The sequence below is a fragment of the Oryza glaberrima genome, chromosome 12 (genome assembly GCF_000147395.1).
Source record: "Oryza glaberrima chromosome 12, OglaRS2, whole genome shotgun sequence".
NCBI lineage: Eukaryota > Viridiplantae > Streptophyta > Magnoliopsida > Poales > Poaceae > Oryza > Oryza glaberrima.
The window spans coordinates 7,545,464-7,559,187 of record NC_068337.1 but is presented as its reverse complement, the minus strand read 5'-3'; the positions used below and the strand labels follow the sequence as shown (position 1 = coordinate 7,559,187).

The 13,724-nt window shown below is 46.4% G+C and overlaps 1 protein-coding gene across 1 annotated transcript; it reads left to right on the top strand.

The window, feature by feature from the left end:
• On the top strand, positions 1 to 654 carry LOC127756243 (uncharacterized). The gene has a single exon (XM_052281636.1). It carries the CDS (start codon positions 1 to 3, stop codon positions 652 to 654), a length of 654 nt encoding a protein of 217 aa, XP_052137596.1.
• The last annotated feature ends 13,070 nt before the right edge of the window (positions 655 to 13,724 follow it).

Sequence of the window (13,724 nt, the reverse complement as noted above, 5' to 3'; positions counted from 1 at the left end):
ATGATGAATCCTGGCGTTTCGGCCAAGAAGCGCCACGCCGGCGCGGGGTTCACGCTCGGCTGCGGCTGCAAGGACGCGAAGAGCGTGTCCGTCTCGGCGTCGGCGGCGGGGACGCCGTCGACAACAGCGACGCGGCGCAGGAGCGCTGGGATGAACCCGTCGAGGTCGACGACAACCGACACTCTTACCATGACGTCCGCGTCGTTGTCCTTCCTGTGGGAGCGCTCCGTGGTGGAGTTCGACCACGACGACGGCGGCGACTGCGGGCCGGAGAGCTTCTCCAGCTTTCTGCGCGAGCTTAGCGAGCTGGAGCAGAGCGTCGCGTCGTGGGGCCGGAAGAGCCACCACCAAAACCACGACAAGAAGCACTCGCCGTCGTCGTCGTCGCCGTTGCCGTCACAGGAGGACAGGAAGGAGAAGAACGGCGGCAACGGCGATGCCACGGACAAACCAGGAGACTGCCGTGACGGCGACGACGGCATCGGTGTGGGGCTCGACGGCAGCGTGGCGGTGGTGAAGCAGTCCGACGACCCGCTGGGCGACTTCCGGCAATCTGAGCGAGCCAGGCGCCGACGTGGTCCTAGCACTCCTCGGCGGGTTCCCCTTCGTCGCCGCACCGACGCTGCTACAAGATCGTGGTTGGGCCCTCGGTGACGACGGCGAGAGCTCCCCTGCTCCCACGCCGTCGTCGTCGCCGCCGCCGCCTTGCTCCCCTGCTCCCGCGTTGTTGTCGCCGTCGCCGCCAGCGCCGCGACATCGCCGGCCGCCGGACCTCCTCTCCCACATCACCCCGTCGGCCGGCGGCGCCGGTCTGCCCAGAGCACCAAACGAGAAGAGTGAGAGAGAGAGAGGAGAAAGGGAGAGGAGGAGAGAGGGTGATGACATGGCCAGCTGACATGTGGGGCTCATGTGGGTCCCACGCTGACTCAGCCGCCACGTCGGATAAAACCGGGTTGAAAACTATCAAGGGATCTTGGATGACCGGTTTTGTATAGTTGAGGGACCCCGCATATCTGGTTTTGCGGTTGGAGGACGTTTTTTAACTCGATGACAAGTTGAGGGACCTTCGGTGCACTTTTTCCGAGGAGAAAACACGTTGTGGCCCTGAATTGAATCACCGCATCGCCTTCTGGCCTTTCTCAAGGCCCGCGTGCTTGCGTGAGGCTCAGCTTCCACTGGACCTGAGGCCTGTAGGACGGGTGGGAGTGGGCCTGGGCCCCCTCCGCTTTGGCCCTGGGGGTCGCACAATCGGCCTAGGTTCAGAGCCGGCCCCGCGGACAAGATAACTTATCTGTCTGGATGCCGTAATCCTCGTCAACACGAACTCATTACTTTCTTAACAATAACAAACCACACAAGAAAACTCTCTTTGCCACGAGAAATTTGCGTATATGTCATCGCAAAAAACTAGTTTCGATAGAATGACTTGCTAGAATGTCATCAAGGACAATATTGCCCTTTGGATCTTCGGGCATTTTCAGATTGATACCATTTAAAACCATACTATTTTTGGATAGAGTTGTCAAATATGTGTATCCATTTATTTATTTTGCTAAACTTTGATAAATACATAAGAAATCATGCTAAAATTTTGGTATTACCAAAATTTGATAAGATTTATTTTAGTTGCAATCTAAACAGCCTCTTCTTCTTCCTCAACACCGGCCATTCCCCTCCACGTCATGCTGTTGTCGTTGGATCCGTCTCCACCATGGCACCATCTCCTCCGAAGACCCCTCGATCTAATAGCCTAATAGCACACACCGGGCTAAGCTCCAATAAGAAGGCTAGCTAGCTCCTTCAGACTGCACAACTTCATGCAACAAATGGCGATCGAGCTCCCCCACGACCTTTGGAAGAAGCAAGGCAAGCAGGGTAGCCGTGGTGCGGATGTGGCCGTCGTACCAGTGCCCCGATATGCCAAGACAAGGAGCTCTGCTTCACGTGCGTGCTCGGCGGCGCTGGCGTCCTGCAGTTCTGCTGCTATAATCAATGGCGATCAGGATTTGTTTCTTTTCTTTCAGTACTCCCTCCGTCTCCTAATGTTAAGGAATTTTAATATTTTGCTAGCACTGTTTGACTATTTATCTTATTAAAAAAATTAGAATTATTATTTATTTTATTTGTAACTTACTTTATTATCCAAAGTATTTTAAGCATAACTTTTCATTTTTTATATTTGCACAAATTTTTTGAATAAGACGAGTAATCAAACAGTGCAAGTAAAATGTCAACATCTCTCATATTAGAGTACGGAGGTTATATTAGAGGACGGAGGAAGTAGTGTTTATGAAAGTCTGTGTCGTGTGGTTCAAGTAAATAACCATTCAAGTATATCTGGCTGCAGAGGATTCTCAAAGGAACTCCCATTAATTTAGACTACTGGATGCTTTTCAATAAAGTTTTAATCATAAAAGGTCGTGTAAATTCAAACTACGAAGTAACCTATCATGATTATTTTACTTTGGTAAAACACGAAAACTACTTCGGGTAACTAAAAGTAAATTTGGTTGAGAAGCATGGGTCGTGCAAACCCAACAAATTTGCTCCGTAGCTGCACAAGCCGTGGCGGATAGGCCACTGAGACTTGGTGAGTTGGTGGGGGTCATCACGGACGCGGACCAACTGTGAGAGATTCACGCCTTGTTTCATCTCGGGAACATGGCATGGATATGTGGTAAGAAGTGAGCTGCTGCTGAGAGCAGGATCAATATCCAAATTTTTTCCTAACCCATATTGGGCTTAGTTCCTGAAAAAAGTTGAAAGTTCGGGAAAAGTTAAAAGTTTGGAAAAAAAAGTTAGAATTTTATGGCTTTGTTTAGGTCCAAACATTTTCTTCGAACTTCCAACTTTTCCATCACATCAAAACTTTCCTACACATATAAACTTCTAACTTTTCCATCACATCGTTCTACTTTCAACCAAACTTCCAATTGTGGCGTGAACTAAACACACCCTATGTATGTAGAAAAGTTTTGGATGTGATGTGATGGAAAGTTAAAAGTTGGGGGTAGTTGGGGGTGAACTAAACGCGGCCTAAACGCACGGGGAGGACGAGGGCGGAGGGACGGCCGGCATCGAGGCCCCCTCCGCCACGCCGCTCCGACGGCGCCCCCACCTCCACCGCTGGCCAGCTCGTGGGGGGACGAGGAGGACGACGACAAGGATGGAGCGCACGGCGGCGGCGCCTCTCGGCGGCGTGCGCACAGGGAGGACGAGGGCGGCGGGACGGCCAGCGTCGAGGCCTCGACCTCCGCACCCGCCCACCTTCGGCCTCCGCCCCCGCAACGCCCGTAGCCATGCCCGCCGCCGGCCGCCCGTCGGCGTCCGCTCCTTGCCCGCCCGCAGCCCGCCGCCGCCTCCGCGCCCGCCTGCCGGCGTCGGCGTCGGCTCCTCGGTCCTCGCCCGCCTGCCTCCGGCTTCCGCCCCCGCAACGCCCGTAGCCATCCCCGCCGCCGGCTGCTCGTCGGCGTCCGCTCCCTGCTCGCCCGCAGCCCGCCGCTACCTCCGCGCCCGCCCGCCGGCGTCCTCCCCGGCGCTCTGCCACCGCCCGCACGCCGCCGCCGCGTCCTCCCCTGCACGGCGCGTTTGAGAGAGGGAGAGGAAGAGTGAGAGAGAGAAGAGGGAGGAAGAGAGGATGAGGAGATGACATGTGGGTCCCACATTTTTTTATAAATAGAGTGCTGACTGGACTGCCACGCGTACGCCACGTGTACCAAAACCACCGCGGATTGGGTCGAGGGGGGTAATTTGTCTGGTTTGCATAGTTGGGGGGTGAAGAATGTCCGGTTTTGTGGTTCGGGGGGTAATTCGGACGACCGTGATAGTTCGGGGGGTAATTCGTACTTTTTCCTATATATAAACACTTGATTTCTAGGTCATTATAAAAAACGATTTTTCTATACGAGGGCCCCAGTAGGTTATAGGTGGACCGTAACTAATCGCGTATGCAAAAATTGCCTTCTATTTTCACATGTGTTTATTTTTGCATGCGGTCCTCCTAATGGGCCGCATGCAAAAATATCTCTCTTTTTCACGGTTTTTCCCCTCCTCACCGCTTCAATTTTTTCACCTCCTCTCCTTTCTCTCTCCCCTCTCTATATTTTCACCTCTCTCTTCCTCTCCTCTCCTCTCTTTCTATCCTCTCCTCTCCTCACTCTATTCTCTATACTCCTCTCCTCCTCCGAGCGGGAGCTGGCAGTGGCGGGTGGGTAACAGTCGTGCGGCTCGGCCGCCTTGGGCGGTGCTGCCCTGCGCGGATCCAGCGTCAGGGGCCCTCCCTCGCACGGATCCGGCGTTGGCGATGATGGTGGACGGTGGGGGCGGCACCGACGACGACTGTGGGCGGTGGATCCGGCCCCAGCGACGACTGGCGACAACTGTTGGCAGTGGTGGCGGCCAATCTGACGCCGGCGATGACTACGGGCGGTGGGGACGGCGGATCTAGCCCTGGCGATGATGGCGGGCAGTGGGGGCGGCGGATCCAGCGCTCCGACGGCAGGCGGCGAGCTCGAGCGGCGGGGTACGGAGCTTCGGCGGCGGGCTAGGGTTTGGGGTTTTTTTTGTTTTCATTTCTTTCACCGAATTTATTTTCGCACGAGGATGGTATAAGATACCACATGTGAAAATCGCATGCGGTTGCGCTACCCGCATGTGAAAAATTTGCACTAACTGCATGCAAAAATCTGTTTTACCCGTATGCAAAAACAGTTTCTGTAGTAGTAGGTGTTTTGCATTTACACACCAACACCTACACATATAACTGTACACTACAAAAAAACCCTAATAGGGAATGCCCTTATATGTGTTGGTATAACTAAAACTAGCACATTTGAGGCTTTTGCCATCGTTCAGACCTCTCGTATTGGTTTAGAATTAAAAATCGGCACCCATAATCCCTTATAGGTGCCGTTTTATTAGAAACACTAGCACTCATATGTCGGATATTGGTGTTGGTTTATACAGTAACCGGCACATCAAAGGGAGTTGAACCAATGAACTGAGCCTGGCATGGGCTTTTTATTCCTCACAGACTCGCAGCCGGCAAACTGACACCTCAATCTCTCTGCCTTCACCTCATTCTATCTCGCTCTTCTTTGTCGAAGTCATCAACACCTTAGCGCCGGCTTCATCAATCTCTCTCTATTGCCAATGCCTTGACGATGCCTCTTTTCTGCTGCAGCTAGCGCCCCTCCCCGTCTCCACCACTGTCGCATGCAGCGCCTCCCCCTCCAGGCCAGCGGATTCTTTGTCACGAGCTCGGGAGCAGCCCGATCTGGCCACCAAGCTTGAGGGTGGTCCTCTCCACACCTCCTCAACGTCCCTATTGATTTCTGCACCTCTGTCACTCCCTCGGCCTCCATCTCGCCTTGGGACTTGGGCCACCGCGAGCTCTTGGCCGGATTCGCCCGCCACGAACTGGCGGCGATGAGATCCACACGGTGTCTTGGGGACTATGCAACGACGTTGAAGGCACTGACAGCCAAATCCACGCGTAACTTAGGGACCGCCATGACTGAGGCGACCACTACCAGCTCGCAGCGACTCCCTCCCCATCGCTGAGAGGATTATCTATTGATTCCTTTCTGATTTGTTTGTTTTCCCCCCAAATCTCCCGTGTTGATATGGTTTTTTCCTTTTCATGCGCGATTACAACAAAATGTCCTCATAAAGACACTTCTTTCTCGACGCTTATGAAAACGTCTCTGAATTTAAGACTATGTAGCTTCTAATAAGATTGACGTTGTCGACGAGGAGGATGATGTCAGAAAGTAGAGGACACAGAGAGGTGATTCTAGGGCATTCAGTGGCGCAACTGTTAGCGGCGCCGCCATGGGACAACGCCATCACTTGCGGTGAGATAGACGAGCCTGCCGGGGAGGGGGCATAGAGGTTGGGGCCAAAAATTAAGCCCAAGGTCATCAATGGCGGCAAGGGTTTGGGCCTCGTCCTCCAAGCCCATTCGTATAGTGCCGAGTCCACTGCCCGATTGAGCCAATTAGCACACCTCGATAGCCACCTACAGCGCTTGTGGGGGAGGGATCCAGGGGAGCTAGGGTTTCAGGGAGGTTGGAGGCATAGGGAACTAAGGCGCAGAGAGGTGAAGGAGGGGGAGGAATGGTTGTGGCTGGTTGCCGGATCCCAGCGGGAGGTACGATCTACGGTGAGTGCACAGCTAGAATCATGTCATGGCATATCAAGTGGAGGATGGCGGGAGCGATTCCAGCGAAGGCCAACGGGGTTCCGCAACCATGGCAATGGGTGGAGACCTCCGACGTCATCTTTAGAGAAGTGCCATGACCAAGTGGATGGTGGCAATCAACACAAGCTTGAAGGGGGAGAGGGGGAGCCAAGTCTCATCCATGGCGCTTGGAGGTGGAGTGGTGACACAGAAATATAGGCCGTTGCAGCTGAACATTGCATCTACATCAACCGTGCCTAGCGCTCAAGGTCTTGAAAAATCCCAAGCTGACCAAATACCCAGTATTCGTGTTGGTCAAGTCCAACCCCAGGTTAATCCTGGCTGTGAGCAAGTTTAACCCCAGATGAATCCTCACATTGGCAGGAGGGTGTGGTGATGCTTGATGAACACATTGAAAGTCAGGAAGAAGAAAAAAAGGAGAAGCAAAACGCTACGAGACAAAGAAGACAGGAATTCGCAGGAGGTGGCAATTGAGAGGAAAGTAGCTCATAATGCTTTTCATAAATAATGGTCAAGACCAAATCCCTTCCATAGTGCAGATTCTACTGTTACTCTAGTTAACATAGCTGGTGTGTTAGGAGTAAATTTAGGTTGTGCTCTGGACGATGTTGAATCAAATTTACAACTCATTAAGGATTTGAAGAATGCTAGAATCAATTTATTTTTGAAAGAACAAGATTCAATTGCAAGTAAACACTGTGGGAACAAATTAGTTGATGATTTCCCTGAAATAAGTCTATTGACTGAATTTTTTTCATTAGATGATAATAATTCTGGCAGGGATGAAATTGACTTGATACTGGAAAATATACATTTTTTCTAGCATCAAAAAGAAAAGCAAAAGAAGAAACCTTGAGATTTTCAAGGTCACTCCTAAATATAGGAAATAATAATTCCTCTACAAGTAAAAATGAAATGAAAGGTCTGTTCTAGAATATAAGGGGAATGATGAACCCTAAAAAATGGACATCTACAAGACTTGATCAGAGAAAACAATATAGATTTTATTGGGATTATAAAAACCATAAAACATGATTTGTTTGATGGAATGCTGAAGGGGATGTGTGGCCACAAAAACGTGAGCTGGAATTGGCTACCTCCTTCTGCCAGGTCTAGGGGAATCCTGGTAGGAATAAACAATGAAAAGATGAACATTTTGAAAGTCTCAATGGGCATGATTCATGTGAAACTGGAAGTGCAAAATGTTGGGAACAAATTAAAATGGGATCTGCTAGTGGTCTATGAGGCTGCACAAAATGAATTTAAAGAGGAATTCTTAGCTAAAATGGCCACTCAGTTACAGAAACAAAAGTACTCTCTGTTGATGGGAGGGGATTTCATCATCATTAGAAAGGAAGGTGTAAAAAACATAGCAGGTGGCTATAATAAGTGAAGTTTTATTTTTAATGCCATCATAGAACAAGCCAACTTAAGAGAATAAATTTGGGGGGAGACAATTCACTTGGTGTAACTACCAAGAACAACCCAACCTAGAAAAGCTCGATAGAGTTTTCATCAATAATGAGTGTGAGGATGAATATCATTTTTCCTTTGTAAGATGTCTAAAAAGAACCATGTCTGACCTCAATCCTATGTTGTTGGACACATGGGAGATAGTGGTCAAAAACTACATGTTTAAATTTGAATTAAGTTGGTTTTTAAAGGAATAATCAATACACTGGCTCAAACTTTGATAAATGGAAAGAAGGCTAAGAGCTCTTAGGAAAAAACTAAATGGATGGAATAAAAATTGGGAAGGAGCTTACAAAAGAGAGAAAACAATAATTCTGGAGAAAACTGATGCAATTGACATCAAAGCTGAAACAATGGGTATGGACAGCAAAAATAGAGAAGGTACAAGAGAGCTAGAAAACAGGCTGAAATTTGTAATCAGAGAAGAAAAATTTAAATGGTTTCAAAGAAGTAAAGAAAAGGAGATCCTGAGGGAGATTGTAGCACTAAATATTTTCATGCCAACAACTTAAATGTTTTCAAAGAAGTAACACCAAATATTTTCATGCCAAGGCAAATGGGAGGAAAAGGAAGGGGGCAAAACTTAAATGTTTTCAAAGAAGTAACACCAAATATTTTCATGCCAAGGCAAATGGGAGGAAAAGGAAGGGGGCAAAGTCACTACCTAACACAAGAGGAAGAGGAAATAGAAGGACAAAGTAACCTGTTAAGCTATATAACATACTTTTACAAATAATTTTTTGGGTATTCAAAAGAAAACACTATAGTGCTAAACGTGGAGGGGGTGACAATAGTATCAGACAATGACAGAGAAATGCTAACCAGACCTTTTGAGTTGGTGGAAGTGAAGATGGTAGTTTTTGACCTAAAACAATATAAAGAACCTGGCCTAGATGGCATGCCTGGGGAGTTTTACATGAAGTTCTGGGATATGATAAAACAAGATTTACTTGACATCATCAATGAATTTCATAAGGGCTTGCTCAACAATGATAGACTGAACTATGGCATTATGTCACGCCCGGAAATTCACTAGTAATTTCCGAACTTATTTGTGCATAAAATCCTCGTCCAGGAATCAGCCGAGGTACACAAACTGACAATTTAATATACAAATCCATTATAATAATAACGTTACATACTTACAAAAGAAAAGAAAACAGCAGCGGAATAACGGTCTAGCGATGGCTTCAGCTCCACTCCCACAGGCAGCTCAACTGGGGTATAAGCCAAACGTCTTCTCCTTCTAGATCATTTTTCTTCAACTGAGGTTGATTGATTATTGCAAGAATGAGCATATGACATACTCAACAAGCCACACAGCAAATATGCAAGTGCACAAGGATACCAAAGGATGGCATAATATAGGCTCATTTGCAAAAGCAGCATTTAGCAAAGATTTAAGAGAAGTAAAACAGTAGAGTAATTAATCAGAAATTTTAATCAACACTGAACAGCACACCCATGCTGCACAGGCCCAACCATCCTGAACAACCATACCCGGCTGTACAGACCTAACTCCAAACCAGGAGCTACACAAATTATTACCAGTTATAGCATCAATAATTATTGTGAGAGGTGTGAGACTAATCACGAAAAGCATTGCTCAACCCGCCCATGACCGCGGGCACGGCTATTCGAATAGTTTTACTCTGGCCAGAGGTGTACCACTGTACCCACAAGACACGATTCCACACATGTTGCCATGCCCCGAAGTACCACCACGGCACTGCAAAGGGGGAAATCGTGACAATACCCTTCGCACAACACAACTCACCACAGTGCACCATTCCTGGATCATAATCACCCCCTCTATAAATATAACCAGAGGCATGGACTCCCCAGCGACCCCCACGGACTTCTCGCCGCTTCTCAGTCTGGTGCCCCGTAATGAATCATGCTATACAAAAGGTAAGGCCGTTGCCCACGCTGGCTTGTGGTTGGCACGGTTAATGTCTCACAACAGTAGCTCGCGAACCGGTCCTTAATTGCCATGAGCACGACCTTCAAAACCATGTGCTCACAACCCACCATTAATCATATTTTAATTACCAATTAATTATCATAACACGATTAACCATCGTGAGCTACCATTAAATATAACCATAAATAATAATGTAGTATATATGATTCATCCCATTAGTGAGCTAATGTTTCTAAGCATGGCTAAGCAATTATATATATAACATTTAGCTGAACCAAACCAATACATAAGGTTCAAGCTAATCAATTTATTACCCAAGGTATCAAGGAATAGGGCATTCAATGCAAATTGGCCATGACAAAGGAATAGGTTCACACCACCCGGTGACATTCGAAAATAAATGCACAGTTAAAATAAATAGAGAATTTAAATATAGGATCAACATGCTCAAAGGATTGTGTTTAGGATCTGTGTGACTTGCCTTGCAATAATCGGTCTTCAATTAATCTTCTTGAACACTTCCGACACACTCACGAACCTTCGCAACGACGGAAACGACAAGCTAACACGCAAAGCGAAGAAAAAGACTAATAAAAACCAAATAAACGGTACATATAAAGTAAACAAACATGTGGATATTTTTAACATGTAGATCTTGATTTTAGAAAAATTTAGCAACTTGAACCATTCGAATCCGAGTTACAACGATTTAGTTATGAAGTTCCGAAGTTTAATTGATTTTCATCTAATAAAGAAAACCTAGAAAAAGGGATTTATGACGTCATCGCTGACGTCATCATCGCCGGCCATGGCACGGTTAACACGACCACCGGCAAAAGAGGGCTCGGTTGGGCTATCCGAGGACACCTACGCGTAGAGGACGACGACGCGAACTCACCGGTGCAAAGAACAACGACGGACGACGACGAACGACGGCCGGCGACGAGGTTCAACGGCGGCTCGACTCGGGTCCCCGACGGCGACGCTCCGGCGGTCTTCGGCGGCTGCGAAGGGGCGGACGGGATTCCTCTCCTCCTCACGAACCCGACTGTGGCGACGGACGGCAGCGGCGACGATGCTAGCGGCGGCGCGACGCGACCGGAGGATCACCGGCGACGGCGGCGGCTAAAACAACGCGGCGGCAACTCTACGGGCGACGGCTCGGCTTGGGACTTGGGGTAAACGGAAGAGGACGACTAGGGGATGCTTTATATAGGCATGGGTGGAGGAGATCGGCTCAGGAACGGATGGATTTGGTGAAAGAAGATTCGGGCTTATCCTGAGTTCACCCGAATAAAAACGGCCAAAATTCGTGAGATAGATAACGAATTTGATGGGGGTTTCTTCGGGATTAGGTGGAGGAGATAGAGAGGAATCCGTTTTTGCAATCAATTTTGGAAGGGAAGCAACGGATGCACCGGATTTGATGGAGGAGGAGGCGAACTAGACTTTTCGGGCTGGGCCGGAAGGGAGCAACAAAGGACTTCCAATTTAATAAATTAATCTATGAGATGATCTTTGAATTGTTAAAAATACTTCCAATGCTCAAATAATTTCAAGAAAAATCCTGAAAATACTTGGACACTCAAAGTATTTAAAAAAATTAAAATCAGATCATTTAATGATTAATTTAATATTTAAATAATTGCTAAACTGCTCTTTGTATTAGGAATTGAGCTCCGAAAAATCTGAGAAAATTTCAGAGAGTATAATTAACCATGGAGAATTTAATAAAAATTAAATCCATCCATGCTTTATATTTAGGAAATTTTATTTCCCACATTTAACTTCACTTGTAAATTAATGAACATTTAATATAAATTCTAATAATAATTTATTAAATAATTTATAAATCCTGAAACGAAAATCAGGATGTGACACATTATAACCTTGATTCCAAAAACAAAAGATGCTAGCCAAATTCAAAAGTTCAGACAAATATTTCTTTTAAATGTTAGTTTCAAAATTTTAAGAAAAGTGTTGATGAATAGGATAAATGACATCATAGCATATATCGTTTCAAAAAACCAAACTACTTTCCTGAAAGACATATACATTATGGAAGGAGTGGTTGTTTTGGATGAGATTCTTAACACTTTTCATTAGAAAAAGAGAATTGGTATGTTGTTTAAGGTGGATTTTGAAAAAGCTTATGATAAAGTAGATTGAGTTTTCATACACAGAATGCTGAGAGCAAATTGTTTCCCTGATCAATTGTGTTACTAGACTATGAAAATAATTATGGGAGTAACATTGAAGTTAAGGTGAATGATCAAATAGGACTATTTCAAAACACATCAGGAGATAAGACAAGGGGATCATCTCTCTCTCTCTCTCTCTCGCTGTTTAATTTGGTAGTAGAAGCACTCACTTTGTTAGAGCAAAGAGCTGAGAATAACCCCCTACTTGAAAGGATAGAAGTAAGCGAAGGAAACAAGATCACAATACTGCAATATGTAAAAAATAAAATCCTAACATACATGCTATGTCTTTTTGAACAACTCTCTGGCCTATGAAATACTTGGGTATTCCAATTGACACAAAAGGATTTTGAAAAAAGATTGGAAGGTCGTTGAAAACAAAATGGAGCATAAAGTGGGGTATTGGTAAGGCATACTCCAATCTATTGGAGGAAGATTGATTCTGATCAATTCAACCCTTAGCAATGTTCCTTTGTATATGTGTTTGATGAAAACAAAACAACGAACACACAGAAAATAAGGAAACCCTGTATTTTATTAATTATGATTCATTAACATGAATGTTTACAAATACATGAGGGCTCCCGCAGGAGTTCGCCTTTTGCCTTCGCGAGGAATTCTTAATGGAAAGGTATGCTGACTGGAGATTGCGTGTAGTCCGCTGATTCCCGGCGCCTAGCAATGAGGCTACTGGTTAATTACATCCACAGGACAAGCCTATGGAATACCTCTGATTAAGCTGCGCTTTGTGATCGTCGTCTTCAAAATTATTTGCTCGCCGAAGGTTGAGGTTGGTGCAGATTTAACGGTGAATATAGTAAATGTGGAACAGGTGGCTTTGTTTCGCCAAAACCCGGTCACAATACACTACCATCACGTCGGTGTGTAGAGGGAATTTGGTGAAGCGGGTGACCTTTGCCTCATCGGTGCCTAGTCATGTATCCTGGACTTCATCAAACATGGATTTTGTAGTTGCTTTTGCCTCATCGGTGCCTAGCAACGGTGTATCCGGCTCCCGTCCATTTTAGACGTGTTGATAGTATAGTGACCTGGCCTTGTTGGCACTCATCCATAGTTTCGTCTAGCCTTGTCGGTCATAGACAAATGAAATGAGTGAATGGTTGTAGCCTTATTAGCTCTTAGCCAATACGTTATCCGGCCTCGTCGGTCTCGGACATAGCATAAATATTGATAAATCGGCCATTTCATCTCGTCGACACTCAGCCATGATGTCGACGTGTGTTTTAAATCTGCATGCCTCGCTCTACTGGCTAGCATTGTTTTTGTTATCTTCAAGAATTTTGAGAGTCACCCCCATCCATCTGATAGAATTTAGAGAGAGAAGAAATTGCTCTCGTACATGACATGCACGAGGCAAATCTATAACTCTTTCGGCATGAATATAAATATGTATAAATCATGGTTGGTCCGATGCCAATAATTAAGGCTCAAACTCATCCCAAGTTTATATAAATAAATATCCACATCCAATATTTGATATTGATAATTTAGACGGTCCAACCCTCACGAGGGTCAGGCTCGCCTTGTATTTATTTGCAGCTCATGTTAATCGCTTGACAAAGATGACGTGTGCGTGTGCATGCGCCTCTGGGGATATACTTATATCCATGGCTACAAGTTCACAATGCATCCACGACATATTCATCAGTACTTCACTTTACTGTTTTACCGTCTCAACTACGCGACTGCGCAACGCTATGGTGTATATTTGCTCCCTCTAGGAGATGATGCCGGGCTATGCATAATATCTGCACAGCACTACGGCGTTGTTGTGTTATCTTAGATAAGCAGCTTGTTGTTGAGGACTCGCCGATAGAGATGCGCCGGCGACTACAGGTTGCTGATCCGCGATCACGCACACTACGCCATGCGCGTGCATATTCTTTCTGATCGCTCTCTGCGA

What these genes read in the sequence shown, in the direction of transcription:
- LOC127756243 (XM_052281636.1), top strand. Translation starts at nt 1, where the DNA reads ATGATGAATCCTGGCGTTTCGGCCAAGAAGCGCCACGCCGGCGCGGGG.